The sequence below is a fragment of the Sinocyclocheilus anshuiensis genome, unplaced genomic scaffold (genome assembly GCF_001515605.1).
Source record: "Sinocyclocheilus anshuiensis isolate Anshui unplaced genomic scaffold, SAMN03320099.WGS_v1.1 scaffold660, whole genome shotgun sequence".
Lineage (NCBI taxonomy): Eukaryota > Metazoa > Chordata > Actinopteri > Cypriniformes > Cyprinidae > Sinocyclocheilus > Sinocyclocheilus anshuiensis.
In genome coordinates, this window is record NW_015557099.1 from 693,852 (window position 1) to 718,708 (window position 24,857).

General features: G+C 36.9%; 3 protein-coding genes across 5 annotated transcripts in view; 2 read left to right on the forward strand and 1 right to left on the reverse strand.

Annotated features, from left to right (window-relative positions):
• Positions 1 to 447: 447 nt before the first annotated feature.
• On the reverse strand, positions 448 to 5,594 carry LOC107677506 (E3 ubiquitin-protein ligase TRAIP-like). Its single transcript, XM_016472431.1, has 16 exons — positions 5,429 to 5,594; positions 5,194 to 5,298; positions 4,809 to 4,866; positions 4,623 to 4,709; positions 4,490 to 4,529; positions 4,271 to 4,398; positions 4,072 to 4,166; positions 3,592 to 3,705; positions 3,292 to 3,379; positions 3,080 to 3,169; positions 1,964 to 2,052; positions 1,721 to 1,876; positions 1,596 to 1,635; positions 1,382 to 1,486; positions 1,038 to 1,088; positions 448 to 929 (listed from the first exon to the last, which is right to left on the reverse strand). Exons 2-16 carry the CDS (start codon positions 5,289 to 5,291, stop codon positions 816 to 818), a joined length of 1,353 nt encoding a protein of 450 aa, XP_016327917.1. The 5' UTR covers positions 5,292 to 5,298; positions 5,429 to 5,594; the 3' UTR covers positions 448 to 815.
• Positions 5,595 to 5,639: 45 nt separating this feature from the next.
• On the forward strand, positions 5,640 to 11,480 carry LOC107677505 (protein SAND-like). 3 transcript variants are annotated; one of them, XM_016472430.1, is made up of 6 exons: positions 5,640 to 5,866; positions 6,487 to 6,757; positions 7,767 to 8,171; positions 8,959 to 9,724; positions 9,832 to 9,979; positions 10,296 to 11,480. In XM_016472430.1, exons 2-6 carry the CDS (start codon positions 6,628 to 6,630, stop codon positions 10,434 to 10,436), a joined length of 1,590 nt encoding a protein of 529 aa, XP_016327916.1. In that variant the 5' UTR covers positions 5,640 to 5,866; positions 6,487 to 6,627; the 3' UTR covers positions 10,437 to 11,480. The 3 variants fall into 3 exon arrangements, with proteins under 3 accessions (XP_016327916.1, XP_016327913.1, XP_016327914.1); XM_016472427.1 differs by having other exon boundaries at positions 5,728 to 5,866; positions 9,811 to 9,979; XM_016472428.1 differs by having other exon boundaries at positions 5,803 to 5,861; positions 9,811 to 9,979.
• Positions 11,481 to 16,210: 4,730 nt separating this feature from the next.
• Positions 16,211 to 24,857, forward strand: part of LOC107677494 (macrophage-stimulating protein receptor-like) — a 16,243-nt gene continuing 7,596 nt past the window's right edge. The window contains exons 1-9 of the mRNA XM_016472415.1: positions 16,211 to 17,413; positions 20,685 to 20,861; positions 20,935 to 21,057; positions 22,332 to 22,502; positions 23,202 to 23,362; positions 23,714 to 23,852; positions 23,980 to 24,116; positions 24,413 to 24,592; positions 24,695 to 24,794. Coding sequence (XP_016327901.1) covers positions 16,211 to 17,413; positions 20,685 to 20,861; positions 20,935 to 21,057; positions 22,332 to 22,502; positions 23,202 to 23,362; positions 23,714 to 23,852; positions 23,980 to 24,116; positions 24,413 to 24,592; positions 24,695 to 24,794 — 2,391 coding nt within the window. The remainder of the gene's footprint in view (positions 17,414 to 20,684; positions 20,862 to 20,934; positions 21,058 to 22,331; positions 22,503 to 23,201; positions 23,363 to 23,713; positions 23,853 to 23,979; positions 24,117 to 24,412; positions 24,593 to 24,694; positions 24,795 to 24,857) is intronic.

A 24,857-nucleotide genomic window follows, 5' to 3' on the forward strand; every position in this document is an offset into this window, starting at 1 on the left:
TTACTTATAACATTAAATCTCACTATAATGTTTCATCGCAGCCAAAGCATTTCCAATTCTGCTTGTTGCTATTTATCTACATTACATGCTACAAATGTTATCAGAAGGCTGAAGATCAAGTGAAGTTTTTGTCTGGCTTGTACAATATTTGAGTTCGATCATATATTACAAGGCACCTTTTGTCAGCTCCAAGAATCCTGATAGGGATTATGAATGGAGATGTATATATTAATAAAAAGCTAGTTTATTGTTTCAAATGATATTCATCTGTGTAGAGACAAGTAAAAAAACAGACTATTTCTATCAAAAATCATTCAGAAAGGAAAAGACAAATATAAATACAGAAACTGGACATAAATTCTGACCTAAAGATGCTTCAAATGCCAGAAATGCAGCCCTTTTGAAAGATGTTGGTGAGCAAAGTCAAATAAATAAAACTTTTCTATCTCATGAGACAAGTTCATTTCATTTATTCTGTTTGGAAGAGCCTAAAAACACACATAGATAAACATACAGATCAGCTCAGAGTGGCCACTGAGATTTCCACAAACACGTCTAGCACTAAACTTCATTTTCAGTCTCTACTGAAAATTTCCAAAAGCATGTGGCATGAAGTGTTCTCCGTTTATCACCAGCTCCCTGTGGATGCAGATGGCCCTGAAACTGGTCAGACTCGCACAAGAAGATGTTCTTAGCAACAGACCACTAGGACCACTTCCCTTATTAAAGTTGCTGTAAATAGTTTCTTCCCTTATCGCATTTTTGGCTGGCATCATGGGAAAAATGTCTCTTGCAGGCCTCAAAAGGGAGATGTTTTATTCCAAGAAACCATGCAGAGTGGTCAGACTGGAGGTGGGCTTGCTTGTAACAGGCCTGGAGACCTTCCTCTTGGACTTCATGGCGAGGGGTCGAATCTCAGATAAAGGAGACTGGTGGACATACTAGAGTTAAGGAAACATAGAAAAAAAAAGCTACTTCAAATATTTATGTATATACATAATGGTAGCAATATAAGTATTTTCATTGGATAAGGATACAGGTTGAATAAATTTGTCTCTTCCTCCAAGTCCATCATAGCCAGACCTTACCTGGAATAAAAAAGATGCATTAAGGCAAACTGCACAAAATGTTCAAAACTTTGGGGTCTAGATTTTTTTGTTGTGAAATGAATACTTCTATTCAGCAAGAATGCATTAAATTATTTAAAAGTGACAGTAAAGACATTTATTACTTATAATTGCAATTATATTGCAGCGACTGTGAGAATATTTAGAAACATATAAGAAAATCGTACTGCCCCTAAACTTTTAAATGGTAGTAAATGTGTGCATGCAAACCAAGAAGAGTTGATAAGTTGAAAAAAAATATAGAAGTCTCTCACAGTGCCAAATTTGCATGGGTCCAGCATGCTCCCAAATGCATGCTTTCTGAAGAGCAGCGAGTTCCTTAACATGGGCCCCATCATGACATCTTTAACACGAGCGTTCTGAGAAAAAAAACACACACACACACACACACACACACAAACATTACACACTCCATCTAATTCCAATGTCAGATTCTTCAACACCAAGACAGCCCGCTTAAACACATACACTATGTCCGAGCGCATTTTCCGTGTTTTTGAATGAGGACCTGTGGAAAAACAAAAACAAATGGATATCAATAGAAATAATATGAGCAGTGTGACTAAACTGTATTGTACGGATTAAAAACTCACGCTGAAGGGTCCAGACGCATCTTCTTAGATGGAACCTGAACGGGTTTCTTCTCGACCTGTTCAGGTGTGTTAATGTCGAAGGTCAGGTTGAGGTCAATTTCCTGAGAGTCTGTCATCGGACCACAACCAGGAGGCTTCAGCACCAGAGGAGCAGGGCTGGAAACACAAAAATCAACAATGTCTCTTTCGTCAGCTCTATTGAATAGCCAAAAGTTTTGCTCAAAATATAAACTGATTTCTGACCTTTCGAAGACCAGTCTGCTGATGGCTTCATTAGTGCGATTTGGAGTACTTAACGTCCGCTGAAGAATTTCCACCTTCTTCTTCAAGCTCTGTGGAACATGAGAAGTCAGATCAAGAGTTCAGAAACAGCAGAAAATAAGTGTCAGTTTGTAAAAATTGCAGCCCCTTGTGGCTGATTTGAATGGTCTCTTGAAAATGAATTTTGATGCATTTTTACATAATTGTAGGATTTTTATGAAATTTCTCAGTTTATCTTTCCCTTCAATTTCATTTGTGTACATATGTCATATTTAACCTAAAGGCAAGACACTACAGGTAACTTTTGTAACTACTTGATATCACCAGACTTCCCCAGTTAATATACATCAAGACATAAAATTTTGCTTTACAAGTTCTGAAATTGTATGTTTAAAAATGCAAATTTGGCATTAACTAATAAAAATGCCCTGATTTGCATACAATGTAAGAAGACAAATTTGAACACTGAAAATTCTTGTTTCATTTAGTTAACATACTAAAGATCCAAAATCCTTTCTGCAAAAACCTTTTTCAGTCACTGCATAGTTCAGAAAATACTGTCAACAGTCAGAAAAAAAAATCTAAATGTTTTTAGGAAAAACATTTTTTTTTAATCCAGGTGAATGTTATATGAACAAAACCCTCTGTACAAGTCTTCAGAATATAGATAGGATTAATGGCCTTTAAAGATACGCAAAAATTTTGCTTTACAAGTTCTGAAATTGTATGTTTAAAAATGCTAATTTGGCATTAACTAAAAAATGCCCTGATTTGCATACAATGTAAGAAGACAAATTTGAACACTGAAAATTCTTGTTTCATTTAGTTAACATACTAAAGATCCAAAATCCTTTCTGCAAAAACCTTTTTCAGTCACTGCATAGTTCAGAAAATACTGTCAACAGTCAGAAAAAAAAATCTAAATGTTTTTAGGAAAAACATTTTTTTTTAATCCAGGTGAATGTTATATGAACAAAACCCTCTGTACAAGTCTTCAGAATATAGATAGGATTAATGGCCTTTAAAGATACGCACTATAATAATCTACGGACACAAATAGATAAAGTGTAATAAAGTAGATCAAATAGAATTTCTAACAGTGATCTCTTTGTCTGCATTGGACAGGTCATTCTGAAGTGCCTTCATGTCCTCCTTTGTCTTGTTTGTCTCTGTAGTAGCTTTTTGCAACTGCAGTAAAAAAAATATATATATATAAATGGATGCTGAAGAAAACTATAAAGAACAATAAGCAATTATACATTTCAAATAATGATATTTTTGATAGACAGTCTCAGAGACAAGAAATGAACCTTGCTGTTAGAAGAGATCAGTTCCCTTTTTAGCTTCTCACACATCTCATTTGATGACTTGAAGCTTCCTTTCAGATTGTCGTACTCCCTGAGAATAAATAAGAGGTTTGTTCAAGCTGTATTTGCTCTATGGATATAACACTCAAATATAGCATATGAGGAAGCACAACTGGTGTACTGACATTGTAAAAGGTTTGAGGAAGTGAAAATACTGAGGTTTTAAGTTTTAAACTACAGTATATGACTACACTAGGTATCCAGCAGTGAGAGTGTGTGTATTTGGAGGAAAGTAAAACCTACTTTTTAAGTGAGATGCAGTATATGGACAGCTGTTCAACAGCAGACTGACCAACGCCCATATCAGTGATCATGGCCTCTACCTCTGACCTTTGACCCTGTAGGACCACATCTAAACTAAAGGACAGAAACATACACAAGAGAGCACATGAACAAACAAGAAAGCCCACTAAATATTTTTTAACCTTATAACTAATCAGAAAAGTTCATTTATTATTTTTATTGATCACATGGGGAGATGGACACAAACTTTTCAGCTCTCAAGCCTTCTTCAGTATGTTTATGTCATATCTCTTGATGTGATGGATAAAAATAATAATTTAACTTTTTGAGTTTTGAGTGTGAATCACTATTGAGTTTTGAACACTGAATTATTGATATTGGAAGATGACAAATTTCAATAAGCACTATCATTTACTCACAGTCTATCTCTCTCACATACACTTAAGAACAAAATCCTGTCCTAGACAAATGAATTACTACCTCTCATAGGTTTTCATTTTGACTCGGAGTCGCTTGGCTTCCTCTTTAGCTGCCTGCCCTTCATTTTTCTGACTCTCCAAGAAATTCATCTGTTTCTGAGAATTTCATGCACAACAAAATTAATACCAGCATTAAAATACAATGCAGAAAGCATGCTGGACTAACAAACACAACAGTTTTTCACTAAAAATAAATGTACCCGGAGGACAGAACACAACATCTCTTTGTCTCCGACTTCCTTGCGGAGTCTATCCAGGTCCTTCTTCTGCTTCTCAATTGTGTCTTTTAGTGTGTCCACTGACTTCTGCTTGTCCCTCCATTCTTTCTCTGGAACGCATAACACATGTAAACACATAATATGGATGGATGGATGTTTTAAGGATCAATCAAGAACTTGAGGAAATTATTTCAGTCTTACCTTTTGCAGACAACACTGCTTTCATGCGATCAAGCTCATTCTGAAATTGGAACAATAAAGCCGGGCAATTCTGTCAGTTTACCGTGTTTACAAACTCTGGGCACTGAATAAATTCAACAGCATGCTATATCACCTGTAAACTTTCAGGATCCACTGGCGTCCCATCGTCCTCTGGTGCTATGTCGAAGAACAGTTTGTTGATAATGTGCCGCGTACTGACCTAAAACAGAAAGAGTGAGGTTTCATTTCAGTCCATACCTTCAATTAACTTCATTAATCAGAAGAACAAGTCAGTTCGCAGGTTAAGCCAATGGTTTACCTGTTTCCTGCATTGTGGACAGGTTTTGCTCGGGGCCGACTGAAACCACTGGAGAAGACTTTGTTGAAAGGAAAAGAAACATAGAAAGTCACTGAGAAACATTATTTACTGTTTAACATTCAAACATTGACATTTCTAAATATTTGAACGTACATACATTAATAATTGTTCAGGTTTCCACACATTCTGACCAATGAATTTTCATAACATTATCAGGCCTTTTTTTTAACAACTAAAATAACAAGAATTTTATAGACATTGCATAAAAGTGCAATGACGATCCTGTGGTAAATGGTATAATAATTGTTTAATATTATAATAATGCATATAATATAATATTCTAAAATCAAAACAAACGTGCAGTAGGGTGAAAGGAGACACTTACCAAGCATAATGAAAAGTGTGACCACAGTGAATTGCAGCCACATCGTTGGAATTATCAAAGAAATCTGAGCAGATGGTGCAGTATGCTCGAATGGGCATTGTTGATCTAAAATATTAGACACAACAAGGTCAAAATCTCTATGTCACAACACGTTTCCTGTGTGTTTTGTTAATTACTGATCTGTTGTGATACTCTGTGCTACGTGTTTATTACTTCATGTGCTCCATTTACTCACCCAGATAACGCTGAAACTATCGAGAGGTCCTATTCACGCGGCTTTGTTCAATTAAACTCCATAATTATGTTCATATGGCTTGTTTTTGGTTTAGTTTTGAGCTCGTGAAAACAGTGACGCGGCGCGCTTAGTTCAAACGTAATAACTCCTCCTTTTTGAGCGCGTCATCAACATACGACTCCTTGCTGCCTGAGAAATTTACGGAAACCGTGTCGGTATAAATGTTAAGCGAGATTTATAAAATTTAAGTGTTTCATTTAATTTGACATAAAAGCGTGGAAAGTAGCACAGTAGCACTGTAGCAATACTTAAAAAACGATATGTTCGTGAATCAAAAACCACATTTCCCATAGTACAACTCTTCCGTGATGACAGTCCGAGTTGATTTTTGACCCAAGAGAAGTCAACATACACTGATTTGAATAAAAACTGTGTAAGGTACAGTAACGATAAATTGTGTTATTAAGAGACTAAACTATGTGAACAACATCTGTTAGACTTGCTTCAGTTCAAGCTGGGGCAGAGTAAGATGTCTTCTAATGACATTCAACAGTTTTTAAAGGTTTAGCTCCGTGGCTAGTGCGTTAGCTGGTCAGTGGATTTATACTCAATGAGAAAATCCACAAATCTTCCATATGCGTTCAGTTCCAAGAGTATCTCAAGACTGGGATTCATTTACACTGTATTTTACAGTTTTAAAAAGAGAAGGTTTTTAATACAATTTGCACTGAATTTTAAATGTAATTTTGCTTGCATTATCATCATCATAAATACAGTATAGTCTAAATCCTTGCGATGTGTGTGTGTTAATATTTTGTTATTAATAACACATTAATATTGTAGGGATTTTTTAATTAAGGCAGTGATATTTGGCCACCTTTATGGAACATTTTTATTCTAACAGCATTTTAATAACTTCAATTGCATAAAACTGTATCTAAATCCATCAGAATAGAATATTATGAAATGCACTAAAAGAAGAATGAAGTTTTAAAGCTGAGGAATTAACTCATTTCTTGTTCCTTTATTAATGTGTCTTTCTGTAATTACACTTCCAGACGCTGATGGAAACGTATACATTGTACTGTAAGACCTTCAGAGCTATTGGGATCATGCAGTGAATCGCTCCTGGCACTGACTGGTGGTTCAGGACACTGCGTCCTCTCTTCTGCTGGGTCTCTCTCGTGTCCGATGCCAGGATGGCGGCAGACGTCCACAATAAGGGTGCACTCTGGGAGGTTAAAAATAGTAACTTGGTGCCACCAGATCGACTCCGGCAGGACCGATCGGACAGTCCGACCCCAGGGCTGGTGGAGGGGACCGAGCCAGGTTAGTTTCACAAATTTTTACCTAACTGTGTAATGATTAGATGCAAATATGTTATGCTTTTCTCCGGGATTGTAATCTTTATTTTCCTTGGAAACATTTTTTGCTGCCAAAGTTTTTATGATGCTTTAACAAAGTTATTAATCAGACCTATATGGTTCTTAAGCCTAGTACAGGGTGGGTCTCTATAAACAAACCACACCGTATTTCTCAGTCATGCATATCCTTGTAATATCCCATTGTATTTCCCGTTGTTAGTGATCAAATAACTCGTATGTTTGTATGTGATGGATGACTAGAATCTCAGAATTAGTTTAGCTAATCTAATTAGTTTAGATTTTTTGTGTTTTTGGAAAAAGTCTCTAATGCTCACTAAGACTGTATTTATTTAATCAAAAATGCAGTGAAACAGTAATATTATGAAATATTATTGCTATGTTTTTATTTGCATATATTTTAAAATGTTATGTAGTTTTATGATAGTGAAGCTAAATTTTAAGCAGTTTTCCTTGTCACGTGATCATTCATCATTCTGATATGCTGATTTGGTGCCCAAGAAACATTTCTTATAATTAACATATAATTATGTTGAAAACAGTTTCTTTTTTGCAAGATTCAAATTAACCGTATTTATTTGAAATAGAAATCTTCTTTTGTAATATTTCAAATGTCTTCACTGTCACTTTGGGATCAGTTTTATGCTTTCTTAATACATAAAACAATATATAAACATAAAACAGTTTTATAACAGCAGAAAGAGATGCACATAAAATTGCTGAAACTCTTTATTTATAACAGTTCTCTCGAATGCACAGAAAAATACTTTAATAAACTTATTTTTCTTATTCATTATTATCCATTTACAAGGCTATTGTTATTTTTTTTTAATTCACACAAGGTTTGGTAACACTCATATAATTGATGATTACATGAATGATACCTCAAGTCGTTTAGTTTGTTGAGCAGAGGTGTGCTATTACTTTTCCAAGCAATGTGTGTCACTCCTTAACAGGCGCTGGACAGGAGGGTGCCATGTTTGTTCATGCTCAGTCGTTTGAGGACCTGACTGCTGACAGCGAGCCCAACACCAATGACAAAGCTGCAGAGGTGGGCGACTCGAATGTAGGGAATGCTCAAGAAGAGGCTCTGGAAGGAGGTGAGGAGGGAGGTTTAGTGGTTGAACAGGTGGAAGAAGGGAAAGAGGAGGTTCGGAACCGCAACAAGGCAAAACAGGAGGATGTGACAAGTGAAAGATGGCGGAGTCACAGGAAGCATATGTTTGTCTTGAGTGAGGCAGGAAAGCCCATCTATACACGCTATGGAACAGAGGAAGCTCTCTCCAGCATCATGGGAGTCATGATGTTACTCATGTCATTTGTAGAGGATAAGAAGAACATCATACGCTCCATCCATGCAGGTAAGGGATATCTAGAAATAAAGCAAAAGAAAAATAGCTGATGTTGATAAAATTCTGTGGTCAGTAATTTTTTTTTTTTGTAATAAATACTTTTATTCAGCAGGGATGCATTCAATTGATCAGTGTCAGTAAGATATTTATAATGTGACAAAAGATTTCTGTCTCAAATAAATGCTGTTCTTTGGAATTTTTTGAAGCAGCGCAACTGTCAGCAACATTAATAATTTTAAATGCTTCTTGAGCAACAAATCAGCATATTAGAGTGATTTCTGAAGGATCATGTGACACTGAAGACTAAAGTAATGGCTGCTAAAAAGTCTTCTTTGCCAAAATAGTAATAAATTACATTTTAAAATATATTAAAATAGACAATACCTATTTTTAATGTAATAAAATTATTCATATTATATTTGAAATAACATTTCACAATATTACTATTTTACTGTATTTTTGATAGATGCAGTCTTGGTGAGCATAAGAGACTTCTTTTCTTAACGGGCCTAAACTTTTGAATGGTAGTGTGTGCAGTTTTTGACCAAATGTTTTTATTAATTTAGATTATTTATTAATAATATTGATTCCTGTTGTTTATTAATAATATTTATTCATATCATTTTGTTTTTTAAATAAAAAGCTGACTTGTGCCATGCTTTTTGGCTTTAAAATATGTTCTAACTAAATGCAGCAAGACAACAAAACAAGCGATAAATCACATCTCTTCCGTTTGATTCTACAAAACTACTGCAACAACCGTATAGACATTTTTGTGTGTAAACACATCTTTCAGATGGCTACAGGGTGGTGTTCCTGCGGAAAAGCCCTCTCATCCTGGTGGGAGTCTCTCGCACTAACTGCTCAGACCGGGAATTGACGCGAGAGCTTCAGTACGTCTACTACCAGATTGTTAGCTTGCTCACCCTCACGCAGCTGAACCACGTCTTCCAGCACCGGCAGAGCTACGACCTGCGCCGCCTGCTGGCCGGCTCAGAGCACCTCACCGACAACCTTCTGCGGCTCCTCGACCGAGATCCAGGCCTGCTGCTGAGCGCCGTCATGTGCCTGCCTCTGGCCAGCTCGGCCCGTGACATGGTCTCCTCCAGCTTGCAGGCTGCTAAAGCCAAGAACCTGGTGTTCTCCATCCTGCTTGCCGGAAACAGGCTGGTGACGCTGGTGCGCAAAAAAGACCAGTTTCTGCACCACATGGACCTGCATTTGCTCTTCAACTTGGTCGGCTCTTCGTCCTCCTTCCGAGCAGGCGAAGGGTGGACGCCCATATGTCTGCCCAAGTTTAACCCGGCTGGATTTTTCCACGCACATATTTCTTACCTGGAACCGGCCTCGGATCTGTGTCTTATCCTGGTGTCCACAGATCGTGAGGATTTCTTTAACCTCTCCGACTGTAAGAAGCGGTTCCTAGAGCGCTTGCGCAGACGCAGTGCATATCAATCCCTACAGGAAGCATTGAACACGCCAAGTTATCCAATCTCACAGGTTGGCATACCTGAGCTGCGACACTTTGTGTACAAGTCTAAAAGCTCTGGGCTCTATACAAGGTAAGACAAGTTTAGATGATGATGATCATGAAAACAATGTCTTTTAGGTAGATAGACACACATTGAAACTTCATGTCTTTATGTAACTTCCTGTTTTTTCCTGTCAGTCCTGACTTTCCAGCACCATACCAGGCAGAAGAGGAGCATGAGAAGCTGATGGGATTGTACCAGCACCTGCACAGCTGCCTGCATCACCCCACACGTCCCCTGCGCTACATTTACCACTGCACAGAGACCGAGAACCTTTATGCCTTGGTGAGTCTGCCATAAAGTGCAATACAGTGGCATTATTAGATTCCATTCATTCAGAGATTTTGTTGTGTGTATGCATGCTCGAGGAAGTATCCCGCTAAAATCACATTTGCATATGATCGATTTATAGCATTATGATTTCTGTGTTGTCTTGGTTTACAGTTTTGTGCTATATAGTCATGCACTACCATTGAACAAAATGAAGCTTTGGGTTAGGAAAGGTCAAAAGAACAGCTTTTATTTGAAATAGAAATTGTTTATAACAGCGTTAATGTCTTTACTGTCACTTTTGATCAATGTAATGCATCCTCCTCTGTAGGTAACGAGTGGTTTCGAGCTCTACCTCTGTTTTAGTCCTCTGGGAACAAAGGGCCTGGCTGTGTCTGCCGTCAACAAGCTCCTGAAGTGGATCAGGAAGGAAGAGGATCATCTGTTCATACTCAGTCCGTTAACATACTGAGCCAGTTTAGGCAGTTCTGAACACCAGAAACACTAGTGAACGTCTGACCCCAGACTGCTGAAAGAGCAGCATCTGTGACCCTACTTGAATGGATAAGGATGTAAACGGATGCTGTCAGATATTAGGGGTTTATTTGCTATTTTGAGGGCTACTCACGCTGGTGAAGTACCAGTACCATTCCTATGAGCAGTTGTCAAAGTATAAAAAACGATAATTGCTTTCAAACATGGCCCTTTGAAGGCAGTAGATTAGCACTAACAATCTAATAAATGCTCAATGTTTTTGCACTGCTGGAAACTAAACATCTAGGCCTGTGCTTTTTACTAGACCAGCCACTGTTTAAACTTAACATCTATGGTTTTAAATGAGCCAACAATGAGTGACAAATATTACTTATTGCTTAAATAGATTATTGAGCTGTGGCCTTCACATTTCCTGGTTTCCACGAGAAGATAAACTATTCATGTCATAGTTAGAATTGTATGTTTCCAGCCTGGTGACATGCAAATACTGTAAGTGTGGTTTGGTGGGACTAAAAGTATTTCCTTGCTAACAAAACTGACTATCTATATAACAGGCTTTTCATTTTAGAGATGTGACTGAGTAGGTGCAAACGGTGCAAAATACCCGAAGCATGGCTCGATTTGAAGAGGAATCCAGAAATTAATTGGTCTGTATAAAGTGTCATTGTGCCAAATGTTTCAATGACTGACCATGTGTTGCTACTGAGGGCTTCCCCAAATCCCTAAAGGACCGATCAGAGATACCTCTGAAGTAATATTCTCTTGTATGTTTCATAGATGTACGTGATTATTAATGTTACTAATGCTTTAATTGGAATGAATAGGATATGTGACGCTGTGTGTCAGGAGGACTTCTAATGTACTCACTGCTCATTTATGGTCTTGTTATTCTTGTCTTATGTGAAATCATGGGATAGATGACGTAGACGAAACTAGGTTGAAATTTGCACATCTCATGTTTCAAATATATTGGTGGGGGTGGAGGCACTCATGTTTATGTTTACTTTTTGTCTAAAGCTATTTTGACACCGGGTATCATGTTAAAAACAATAAAAAGAAATTAAACCCTTATGAAGACATATCATTTGCTACATTACCCTTTTGCTTGACTCTCTCTCTCTCTCTCTCTCTCTCTCTCTATATATATATATGAATCTTGGTATTTTTATGTCCTGTAATCTAATGTTCAAAAGATTGGGTACAGTAAGATTTTTGAAAAGAAGCATTGTGCTCTTATGCTCACCAAGGCTGCATTTATTTGATAAAAATATTGTAAAGTATCATTATAATTTAAAATAAATTATAATTGACAACTTTTGTACCTTTTCTGAGAGTGTAGGAAAATCTCAGCAGGAAAATTAATAATGAAATATTTGAAAAAAATATTTCCTAATTTATTAGAATGAAACTGCAACAATAAAACAAAAGCAAAATTATTATTAATAGATTCCGATATAATAAGGTAAAATAAAGGGGAAATCGTTAACATGGAACGTGCACACAAACTGCAAACTGTTCTCAGAGTGAACAGTGCAGCTCCATCACCACCACGCACAGTAAGAATAACATGATTATGAAATAATTGGTAAGAAACAGGTTGTGTTTGCGAAACGATGTATGTTATAATACATCGTGTACACTCACTAAACAAAGAGTGACAGAGACAGACACAGTGACAGAGCAGAGCCAATTCATAAAAGAACAATATTTAAAAGCACACGTCCAGTTTTGTGGGACATTCTACCAGAAACTTACATTTTCACTTGTAAAAATCTTGGGTGAAAAAAATATCTTATTCTTAAATCTGAACGTTGAGTCATATGGAGGACATGTTAATCTATATGAAACACATATCGTGCCATCTCAGCATGTTTTTATGATTGAAATAAATACATTTTTATACGCATTTCACACCTAAAATGTCAGGCCCTGTCACAGACACATTTGTATATGTTAGAATGGTTTCCTAATGAATTTCTTTGATACAAATAGCATTTTCTTATTGGTCACATGTACCTGATTGTATCTAACATGGTTTTGTAATTTCTATAAGGAATATAAGCAACTTTTCGGTCAACTGTAGTACACAAAATCACAGAATACCCCGCCAGGCACTCATATAGTTGTAAAAAATCTGCCTTTACATAGGAGATTTTTTCAAAAACATAGTAGTGGATATATACTCCAACCTTCATCTACACAGTTACAGAGATTAATTCATCAATATTTCCTCAAATATTACATTTTTATAATAATGCACAATATGGACCACTTGTATGATACTTGTGGTCTTTTGTGTCCTTTTTGAAGTTTGAAAGCTTTAGTATTGTCGGTTACACTTTACTTGAAGGGGTGTGCATAAGACTGACATGACACCTTCATAATCATGACATGACACCTACATAAACATGACATGACACATGTCATGAATATGAAGGGTTTTTTATGCATGTTTATGACAACTGTCATTAAGTGTCACTTGCTCATGTCAGTCTTATGCACACCCCTTCAAGTAAAGTGTTACCGTATTGTCTGATAATGTGTCAGATGATGACTGCTAAGGTTTTTTTGAGGTATGGCTCCAGTCTCTGCTTTTCTGTTCAGGCTCATCTAACGGAAAGATGTGTTACACCTGCAATGACACAAACTGTTCAACCAATAGAACACTGGATTGTAAAGGTGTTGAGGACAAGTGCATCACTGGAACAGGTAAATCATGGATAACTGCTTCTTGAAATCTAAAGTAATGATCTGCTATACAGAGACAGAATTGCTGTTTCCTAATGTACATAAATGAGTTATTTTCTGCTTAAAACGGTCTACCAAATCTAATTTGTCTTTTCTTTTCTCTCAGCTACATTAAATGGCATCAATATCTCTTTGAAAGGATGTGCGAGCAAAACCTTCTGTGACAATTATAATGTATTGTGATTCATATTTAATGTGTCATGTCATGACGCAGGCCTGCGTAACAGTGCCCAGAGTCTGACACAGGGAGCTGTGCTGCTGCTGGTACCAATACTTCCCGTCCTTTTTTCCATCTGAGATCTGTTTTAGGAGGTTTTGTTATGGTTTTATTAGTATGTGTATACTCTTTTTTTTTTATTTTTTTTTATTTTGTAGCTGTAAAGCAGTTTCAAGAAACACCTTTTATGATTAATTGAGGGTCATTCATTTGTTTCAAATGACTACCTGTCTGCTATAAACTGTGCTTTTGTATTTCTAATCATGAATCTAATCATGTATAATAAAAATGAAATGACTTTATTAGCAGTCTTATTAAACACTAACATTTCTATGACCAAAATCCCCTGCCATGGTCTTGTTATGTGCAAAAAGATGAGAAAGCGTGAAGAGTAACATTGAATAATAATTTTATATTGACAAAAGTTAAATTACAGCACACTTTCACTGTCACATGAGCTCATACACTTAAGCTGTGCTATGTATATTTGTAAAGTAGTATTATTTATATATTTTCTACAAATGGATTGCATTTTGTGGACAGAGCAAGAGATCATATGAAATTAGTTTTGTGATTTAATTACATTGTGAAATGATAAACAACTATTTGGATTCAATTTTCATTTAATCAGAACGCTATAGGAAATGTTGATGTTGGCTGTTTGCATCTTTGGTTATACAGTATTATTGAAAGACAGTTGGGATACTTTGATGGTTAAGTGCACGCTGACTAACAATCTTTTAAGATTTTGTAATCAAGCACAGAATAACCTCTGCGTGTTTGTCTGTACATGTTAAATATAAAAGTAGATGCATTTAAATACAACCACAAACATTAATCCACATTATACCATATGTTTTCTCAAGCTGTTCTGTAGCTCTACAGATACACTTCCGTAGGATAATGCAGGATTGCCTTGTGAACATTTACTCTGTCATTGTTCAAAAAACAAAACAAAAACAACAACAAAAAAGCAAGCTAACAAACATCATGCCTCCACCTAAGCTCCGCCCACAGAAAAACGTCACAATGTTTACTAACAGAAAAAGGGTCTATTTATCAAATGAATAAAATTAAAACCTATAATGGCGAATGCTTGGCTTATGAATATTAATCAGGTTACGTGACGGGTAGGCTGCCAAGCGACGTCTTCATAGCGTAGGCTAAGTAATATTTATGAGCGATGGTGTCGCCACAGTAGCGATCATTCCCGTATGCTGGTGGGCGGGGCCTGTCAATTCCAGTCAATGCCTCAAACGAAACAAGCGGTCGCCCGAAACACCAACACATCTCTTTAATCAAGTTTCAGAAATGTTGTAACTGGCTTTATGCATAAATTAAACTGAATATATTGTGGTAATATAAACCTTCATTGTTTTTTTACTACCACGTCTACATGTTCAGAGTTGAAAATGCAGTTATTGATCCATCCTGAGATTTGTACTTCACCGGTTTAACATCACTAACAGGTGAGTGTGTTCTTATTGCCTATTTTTCCTAAAATATGAAATTAGATATTTACAAGATTACATTTTTTTCTTGTAAAACATAATTGTACATATTCGATCATTTATTGTAATGTTGTTACTAATAATTAGGCTAATGAATACAATAAACAGACTTCATAAGTGGCATAAGCCTGTATTTAACCTATTCTACAAGGTTTGTGACCATGATCAATGCAAATAAAATGAATCAAATAACACTTGAATACTTAGACTCTCCCTAAAAACAAGTGCAAGTATGCAAGCCTGGAATCCAAGTTACTGAATATTTTAAACTAATATAACATAACAACAAGTATTTGCCTAGTCAGGTGAATTTTATTATTTGCATTTAGCTTTCTGTTTTTTTTTTTTTATCAGAAGAGACATGTGGCTGTGATTCTTTTTTGTGTCACTACCAAGCAGTCAAGATCTTTTTTAAAGAAACATACTTTCCACGGTTTCCCTGAAGATGTATAAATGCTTATGCATGTAGTCTGCAGAATGCATTCAGTGCAGAGGTGCAGATGCTGTGGCATGATTTTGAACAGTAATTAGCTCGCTTGCTAGTTAAAAAAAGCTCTTGACTGAAAAGCACAACAGTCAGTTTGCAACTTTTGCACAAAAAAGCACGTCTAGGTTGTGACAAGAATGACAATTTGAGAGGCCCTCAGTGTAGAACATGGTGATGAGCTCTGTTAATAAATAACTCAGATGAGAACCAAGCAATATTGCATAGAACATTGTGGTTAGAAGCCAACCATCCTTTCCCAAAGGCCTTTTTTAATATTTGTCTTCATATTTTGCTTAAAACACTTGCAAATAACTTGCAAGTTACGTGAAATATCTATTTTTACCTTTTAATGACTTTCTCTCTTGCAGAGACATGACTTAAAGCTGCAGGTGCAGACAGACATGAATAAGCAAAACCTCTTTTAGTGTTTACAGACTTGAAACGTGTCCTTTTTGCCATTTAAGACAAATCAAAACATAATTTCCCCCCTCAATTACATTAAAACATTCTTTATGTCGTCACTGATTCACATAATTTTAAATTTCAAACCTTTGTTTTATAATAGTATGGCCACTTAAGTTGGGCTGGTGTGTTGGGTTTTGACTAAATGATCACGGAACTGTCATTTTTTGTGTGTCTATTCATTAACCATTTTAAAATTAAGCTTCTTTTTCTTTTCTTGTGGTTGTTGTATTAGGGCTTCCTGTTCTCAGGATGTCTTCACTGACAGACGCCAGCTGGAGGTAACCACAACACTCTACAGCCATTTTCTTCACCCTGGAGAGGACATGGTCCACTGGGCCACTCGTCTGGTGACATGTGTCTGGATACAGGCTGTAATGTCTTCTGCATTAGAAACTTGTCCCCCGATGGCTCCCATCGCTGTGGACTTCTCAGTGCCGTACCCCATGCCTTACTTCCAGACCCACAATCCCATCCAGAACATAGTTACCAACTCCCTTTTCCAAGAAGTCTATGTGGCCTCTCAGAATGTCATTGAGGCGGTGAACATTACTCTAGGTAAACTTTGGGAACTCCATACGGGACCCGTGGGTAGTCCAGAGTGTGAGATATGCAGTTTGTGTGATATCGCAAGAGATCCCTTCCGTGAGGACACAGACAACGAGGTGTTGCTCCTAGACACGTTCTTGATGTACTTGTACTCGTGTGGAAGCTCCCAGTATGGAGTTTGCTATTTCCATCAACTCCATGAAAATGGAAAGCCGCCTGGGCCATCAAAGTGTTTATTCCGGAAGAAGTTCAACTCTCCGCAGTTCTGTCCGGATTGCATCGCTAGTCGTTTGGGAACGAAAGTCTCCATGGTGGAAGAGGGCCAAACGGTGTACTTCTTTGTCGCGGCAACGGTGAACAACAGCGTAACACAAAAATATGGTCGCATGTCCATTTCCGTACGCCGACCGGTTGCAACCGAGGACGGTTTTTACACCGATGTCAGAGGGTTGACGGTGTTGCCTGCTCTACGGCAGACATACAGCATTGAGTACATCTATAGCTTCTACACGCAGGACTTTGTCTACTTCTTGTCTGTCCAACGAGAGAAAACTGACTTGGACTCGTCGCCCTTTCAGACAAGACTAGGCCGTCTGCCCCGCCACGAGTGGGAGATGCGACGCTACCGTGAAATTGTTTTAGAATGTCGCTTTGAGCCCAAAAGGCGAAGGAGAAGCAATGGCAGTGAACCTTTCAAAGATGTGGTCTACAACATGGTTCAAGCAGCCCACTTTGGCAAAGCCGGACGGGAGCTCGCCGATGAGCTGGGTGCTGAAGAAGAGGATGATATCTTATATGGTGTATTTGCTGTAACCGATGACTCGGGCGTTCCTGAACACGATTCAGCACTTTGTGCATTTCCGATGGATACGGTAAACACGGCAATAGATGATGGAGTGGAGGACTGTTGCAAGTCAGGACCAGAGCAGCTTTCCAGAGGTCTTTGCCATTTTCAGCCCTGTGAGAGCTGCCCACATGAGGTTGGTGCATTTTCTCAGTTTATTTTGTTTTTTTGTTCGCAATCATCTGTTCATATTCTGTATGGTTTTGAACCATTAGCAGATAAATCATTTTCTTGGTTAAAAACAACTGAAATTTTACTGTTGTGTACCACAAAAAAAAAAGATCCTTGACTTGTTCCAAAGGAAAACTGCAATTAAACGCCACAAATAAACATTTAAAATGTGTAAATGCCACACTGATTCTAACATCTAACTTTAACACGACATTACGTGTGGTTTCGAAGAAATGGCTGTTGGATTGCATTTCTTGTCCATCATCGCTTTGCATGTTGGCCTTATTTTTTGACTCTTCTGTCTGGTCCCTTCTCACTCTCTCATGTGGCATGGTATTGTTTTACGTTGAGTCTTACCAAGTTTCTAGTGGGAGTTGTGGTGCCATGCCCTCTTAACAAAAGCTTGAAGATATTTGAATTGGCTTGCTTCTTTCTTTTTTGTTCTTTTGTTGTAAAATGGTTTGAGTGACCACAATGTGGGTCATAAGCCTTGTGTATTCTGTCTCATGTCCTTGTGTATAGGACTTCAACTCCTATAGAGAGTAACAGTGTCACTGAAGGCACTACACTTCATCAAAAACTGTACGGTCTGATTGAAGAAACCATTTAAAAACCTTTTGTAACCATTAACACTGAGACTCTGAGACGAAGTTGTTCATTTTCAGAAACTTAGTAAGTTTTATTTTGCCTGTGGCACACGCACACAAAATACCAAAACATTTATGCAGGAAATAAAAGCAGCTATTGTAGTCCAATAGAATAACTGGGAATAACAAAGTTGCAAAACAGTTTGGTCCCTGTAGGAAAGTCTAACCATTGTGACCTGAAAAAGAGGTTATGCGGAGTTCTAAGTTCTTGTAACCCTTAAAAGGCCTTAAAAGTATACGAATTTCTTAATATAAGTCTGTGATTATCATTCAGGTTTAGGTATGAGGCTGCTTTTGCTTTATACTCGCTGTTGAAAGTGTTTTCTTTAGGCTGTGCTTGTTCAGAGTCTGATTGCCTGAGACTTTACTCATAATTAAGAAATGATTTAAAACTTGACTCAGACTTGCAAAAGAATGACCCATGCTTGACCCTTGCATACCAACATTAAAAACCCAAATTTCTAGGTTTTTGGTGCTTCCATCATTTTGAGTTTTAACATGAAGTTCAAAACAAGTTGCTTAAGTAGCCTGTGCTTTTGTTCTATTTGTGTGTGTGTTTTTAACAGCTTTGAAGCTTTTGCTGCACCGTCTCTGTTATGAATTTCATATTCAAGCTTGCAGTAGTTCTGTGAGATTATCTAAACTGCTTAAATCTAATGTTCCCCTGCTCTGTACTACAGCAGGATTCTCAGAAAACAATCTCAGCCACTTACAGGATGAGTTTTCTTTCATTACCGCAAGCAGTAGAAGTCTGATTTTGAGTTTTGTGAATATACAGGTAGGTAGGCTGTTTGAACATTAAAAATAGATAATGGAAAAATGATGCACTTGTGAGGCAAAGTGGTCTATAGGAACATTTTCTGGCATGCAGCAGCTAGATCACTTTTTGGCTCCACTGAAGGTGTCAAAGAAACTTGAAAGAAAGCAGAACACTGCGTTAATGCTTGTAGTATGTATTCTTAAACTATCATGAGTATGTGTATTATATAAGTATGCTAAATCTTTTCTCAAAATGAGCTCTTTTGCCTAGCCATTTGCAGTTACATTTAACCAGCATGTGTTAAGGTGATTTTTAATGGATGCATGAGATCAGTTCCCCTTATGTACCACTTGGTTTGATAATTTTATATCTAATGCAGTGATTAATTTTTACATGTGTAAATTCTTTTTATGGCCACTGCATACTTACAAAATACTCTTTTTAAAACCTTCATTAAAACAAAAACATGAACTAATTTATATCATATCTGTCAAATTTTTTTGTTTGCCTATAATGCTAATGTACAATTGAAATGAGTGACAAGCTGAATAAATGTGGTTCAGATTTCTTAAAAGCTGCGAAGACCATCATTTTAGTGTTCAGATGAGAATTAGCCACTTTCACAATCTAAACAACATGTGGGAGAATGTCTCGGAAATCTCAAGGTATGATTGCGAGTTTGCTGCCATAAAAGCAGAGTTTACAGATGGTATGTGTGTATGAGTGTGTGTTTGTGCAGTTAAAAGAATAGGTTTTCCATTGAGGTCAATGTTTATGGGAAATGTGTGGAAAAAGGAGAAAATGACAGTGCCATTTTTGAGATTCCAATGAGAGACACTCACCAGATCACTCATTTTGGATGCACTTGTTGGAAAGTATAATTTACACACATTTTAACAGATAGAAGTGTTGCTATGTTTATTATTATTATTATTAGTATTAGTAGTATAGTAGTAGTAGTAGTAGAAAACATAATCTGCAAATATACCTCTAATTTGTGTTAAATCAGTCTACTGTACATGCAGAAATAAAAAAAAGATTATTAGAGTGTTTCCACACTGGAAATGATCATGACTGTCTTTGTTTTTCTAAAAAAAAATATTTTCAGGCTAAAACATCAGTCTTGATTATCTATCACCACTTTATAAGGAAAGTTTACACTCACAGCCACTTCACAGTTGTCTAGGGCCATGATTTGGTTAGTCATTGTGTGGTTGTCTTTTGTCTGATGTTGGGAATTTCAGTTTTTTTGTTTGGAATATCTCCCAGACAATACATAAATTGGAGCGACAAGTGATAGTTTACAGCAGATCAGCGTAGAACCGCAGATCACTGCAGTACTGAAGTACCCAAATGAGAGATTGAGTTCTTTTGTGTTATGTTAGGAATTCTTGTGGTGAGAATCTAAATTGGTGGCCTAGATTACTGGAATATCCGAAATATACAAAACATTATCCACGTATTTCACTAAAATTTATTTTCTTCTTAGCTCTAGAAAACAAATCTATCTATCTATCTATCTATCTATCTATCTATCTATCTATCTATCTATCTATCTATCTATCTATCTGTCTGTCTTCTGTCTGTCTGTCTGTCTGTCTGTCTGTCTGTCTGTCTGTCTGTCTGTCTGTCTGTCTGTCTGTCTGTCTGTCTGTCTGTCTGTCTGTCTGTCTGTCTGTCTGTCTGTCTGTCTGTCTGTCTGTCTGCCTGCCTGCCTGTCTGTCTGTCTGTCTGTCTGTCTGTCAGTCTACCATCTAAAAATAAAAATGAACACATAACTTTAATAAAGCAGTGCAATGTTGATTATTTTATTGCATATGTATGATCAGAGCATGGAGCACAATATGACCTGCAGAGATCAGCCCACTCTGGTGTCTCAGCCATGCTACAGAGTCGACCTCTTCAACAGACAGATGAGAGGTGTTCTGCTCACTTCACTGCTGGTCACCAGCATCGAGAACAAGACAGTGGCTCATATAGGCACATCAGATGGGAGACTCCTGCAGGTACGGATCATAAAGAAGACTATGCCAGTTTCATTAATCATTACTTTAACCTCTTTTCTTTTTTATGCCACAGCTTGTCCTGAGAAGGTCCAGCCCCATCATCTTTGCTAATTACTCCCTTGTAGAGAACCAGAAGGTGTCGTCTACCGCAGCGGTTCTCTCCCCGGATCATCTACTGTTTGTGGTTGGAGATAAGGTGTGTAGCATAAAATAATTAAAGGAATTACAGTTTTTCTCAGTCGCTTTGGTGCATTTCTCAAATCAGAAATGAAATTCTCAAAACTACTTGTACAACTTCCACATCATCTAGTCATTTGTACACATCATAAAAGCAGTTTCTCATTCTTTTGAACAAGCTGCGATTGCTTTGGTACATTCATGCAATTGATTATGTACATTTATCTGCGGTTTCCTACATGATCAGTTGCTAATGTCATGTTGCTCAAAATGTATTATATAGTTTTCTGTGCAATAGTCTTACCCCTCAAAACATCTAGTCTTTAGTTCATCGTATAAGTCATTAAATGCAAAATGGTTGAACTGGTTGTCATAAAGTGTCAAGCACATTTTTTACACATTATAATTAGACTTTTTTGTAAATTTAGCATGAATTGTGCAAGTGAATCTTGACTTTCACTAATGAAGAGAATTGATAAACCATTTCTCTGAAATAGCTCAAAGGTTCATCTCATGAATCTTCAGTTGGAAAGCATATACTGTATAGACAGAGGACAACACAAGAGTTACAAATTCTAACAATGGACTTTCTTATTTTTTTTATTTTCATCTTTGTGCCCATATTTCTTTTTTATTTTCTATATCACAATGACATTGTAAGGTTTTTTTTTTTTTTGGTCAGACCACTTGTAAAAGTGTAAGTGGAATTCTATCCAGTCTCTTTCAATCAATATCCCACATACCGTAATGAGTAAATTTGTACATTTTTAAATGGATATATGGCATACATAAGCATATGGCATACTGTTCAATACAGTAACTGTCATCCAAAATGCTGCCATAGTTTACTTTAGGTAATACTAACAAAGTGCACTGTTATATTGACAACATGACTAAGCATTTTGACTATCTTGTTTGTGAACAATGGCACAAGTACTTTTCATTCTGATGGCACTGATATGTTCATTGACATAAATACTTTTGAGAGATGAACTAAAGATTTTGAGTAAGTTACAGGCTTTTGCAGGTAATCCATTGTGTGGTGCTGTTTGTACGAATTGTTTTGAGAAATGCACATACATTTTTGCAAATATTAAGGATGATTCGAGAAATGCACCAAAGTGACTGAGAAAAACTGTAATCAGATGTAGTTCCAACCATGATTGCGCTTACATTTTTTTTAAGTAGTATGCAGTATGATGTATGCTAGTATTTCAGTTGGATATGGCCAAGATTGCAGAAGGCTGTATTCCTTTTTTGGGCTAATGATGGTTATATAATTAAAACTGGCAGATGATTCAGGTGCCTCAGAGGGGTCCGGGTTGTCGGCACTTCCTCACATGCGCCATGTGTCTGATTGCACCAAAGTTCATGGGATGTGGCTGGTGCTCGGGTCAGTGCACCTGGGCTTCGGAGTGCTGGAAACACTGGGGAAATGAATCCTGTCCGCCCAGGATCACAGAGGTGAGATATTAAGCATTATTATTTGTTAATATGGTTTATCCATCAGTGACTCGTTTGTAAAAATGTATTGTACAGTCTACAACAAGAATCTAGATTATAAAACTAGATTAATATTTTCACATATGTTTACAGTTTTTCTCAATTGCTTTGGCACATTTTTCGAAACAATCTTAACATTCTCTAAACTGTGAGTGCAAATGTCACAACTGTTTGCTGGAACTTCAGAACTTTATTGCATGTCTGCAAAATGTAGTTACTCACCCAAAACATTTCATTCATGCTTCAAAACCTAGTTATCGTGTCAGTAATTTGGCCAAGGCCACCAAAATATAAAGTATTTTTGTCATCGTGTGAGCCACACTGGTCAAAATGTTTAGTTGTTTTTTCACCATGACAGTCAACCATGGAAATGAAGGTTTTATAAAAAATCTGATATTTGTTGAGAAGAGTCAATAATACATAGAAAAAAAAAGTATTCGAGAATTGAGCCAAAGCAATTGAGAAAAACTGTAATAGTCTGGACAATATTTGAAACATTAGATATTTATTTATAAAAATATATTTATATTATTTTAAATATTAGATAAGTACTTGTATTGATATATGTAAATATTTATATATATATATCATCATACCATTTATTTTTATGCACAGTGTGAGCAGGCATATAGCAAATGCATATGGAAATGTTCTGTGTAGTTTTTCCCCAAAACAGCACCCCCTGATGGTCAGAGTGAGATGACTCTGTGTGGATGGGAGTTCCAGTCGCCCCTGCGACCCGCCATCACGACCAGAACCCATGAGGTGAAGCTGGGAGAAACCGCCTGTGTGGTTCAGCCTCACAAAAGCAACAGCACACAGTAAGTATTACTGATTTCATGCAGGGTTATTAGTTGACTAAAATGAAATCTGAAACTAAAAGAAAAAGAAAAATTGTAACTTGACATAAAATACTACTTGCCCAAGCAACAGTTCTCATTTTAATTTAGTTTAACTTGATGTACTAAAATAATTAAAGCTAAAACTTACAGTACTAAGAAATATACACATACTTTATTCAGCAAGGATGCATTAAATTTATCAAAAGTAAAAGTAATAAACAATTGTTTTAAATAATTGTTCTTTTGGACTTTATATTCATAAAACAATCATGCATAATAGATGCATAACAGATTTCTGTTTTTTTTAAGTCTGGACATTTTTATGCTCAGCTTGTTGTGTAAGATCCGTTCTGGGGCAACAGAGCCACTTTTTAAAACCGTGAACATCACAGCTAAGGTGCATGAGGGCAGAGTGGAGGGCCGATATGCCATTGAAGGAAGTGCAGAGATGCCTGGATTCACCTTTGTGGTAATTAATTTATTCGTTACACAAACAAAACATCAAACAAAAATCCTCCATCTGATTTTTAACAATAGTCATTAGTAAGCTTGTTGATACTAGATAACCTTTGCCTAACATATATTTTTTACACCAGGTTCCAAACATCACTGAGGTCCAGCCTGACTATGGGCCTGTGAACGGAGGAACCCTCATCACTATCACAGGTCCTTATCTGGACTCTGGGAAGAACAGGAAAGTTACACTTGATGGAGAAACATGTCCAATCCAAAGGTGCGTGTGTGTATTCTTTATATCAAATGGGGGGCCTGTGATGGAACTGCAGAGGTATTGCTAATTGTATTAAAATTAGGTACATTGTTGCTTAAAAGTTTGGGGTTGGTTAGATTGTTTATGTTTTTGAAAGAAGTCTCTTATGCTCACCCAGGCTTCATTTATTTGGGGGAAAATACATTTAAAAAATGTATGAAGTGACCCCTGTTTAAATTTTCAGCTCTGTCTATTAATGTTCTCCGTTTAAGATTATATGTAGTGTTCGTGTTCTAAAGGGAATGTTGTTCCACCTACAGTGTATCTGTGGTAAGAGGAAACCTGTCCTCCATCATATGTCTCTCTCAGCCTGTGACGGAGGTGAAAGATGTGGTGCTCCGTGTCTACATCGATAAGTCCCGTGTGGTGACCACTAAAGTCTTCCGCTACAAGAAGACCCCTGATATTCTTGCTGTGCTGCCTGATTGCAGCTTTGACAGGTAGATTCAGAAAGTCATAAGTTGTTTACTTTTTGGCAGTTCAGAAAACAGCCTTTTAGAAAAGGTATAGAATGTCTAATATTTTATTTTTCTAAATTGCAGTGGGTCAAGAATCATCATTGAAGGCCGAAATCTGGACTCTGTCTACAGAACTGTCATCTACTTTAAACCCAAAGAAAGCCACCTTAAACCTGTTTCCACTGTATGAACTGTAAACTTTCACTCCTGTATTGATCTATTGCCTTGTTTAAAAAAAAAAAAAAAA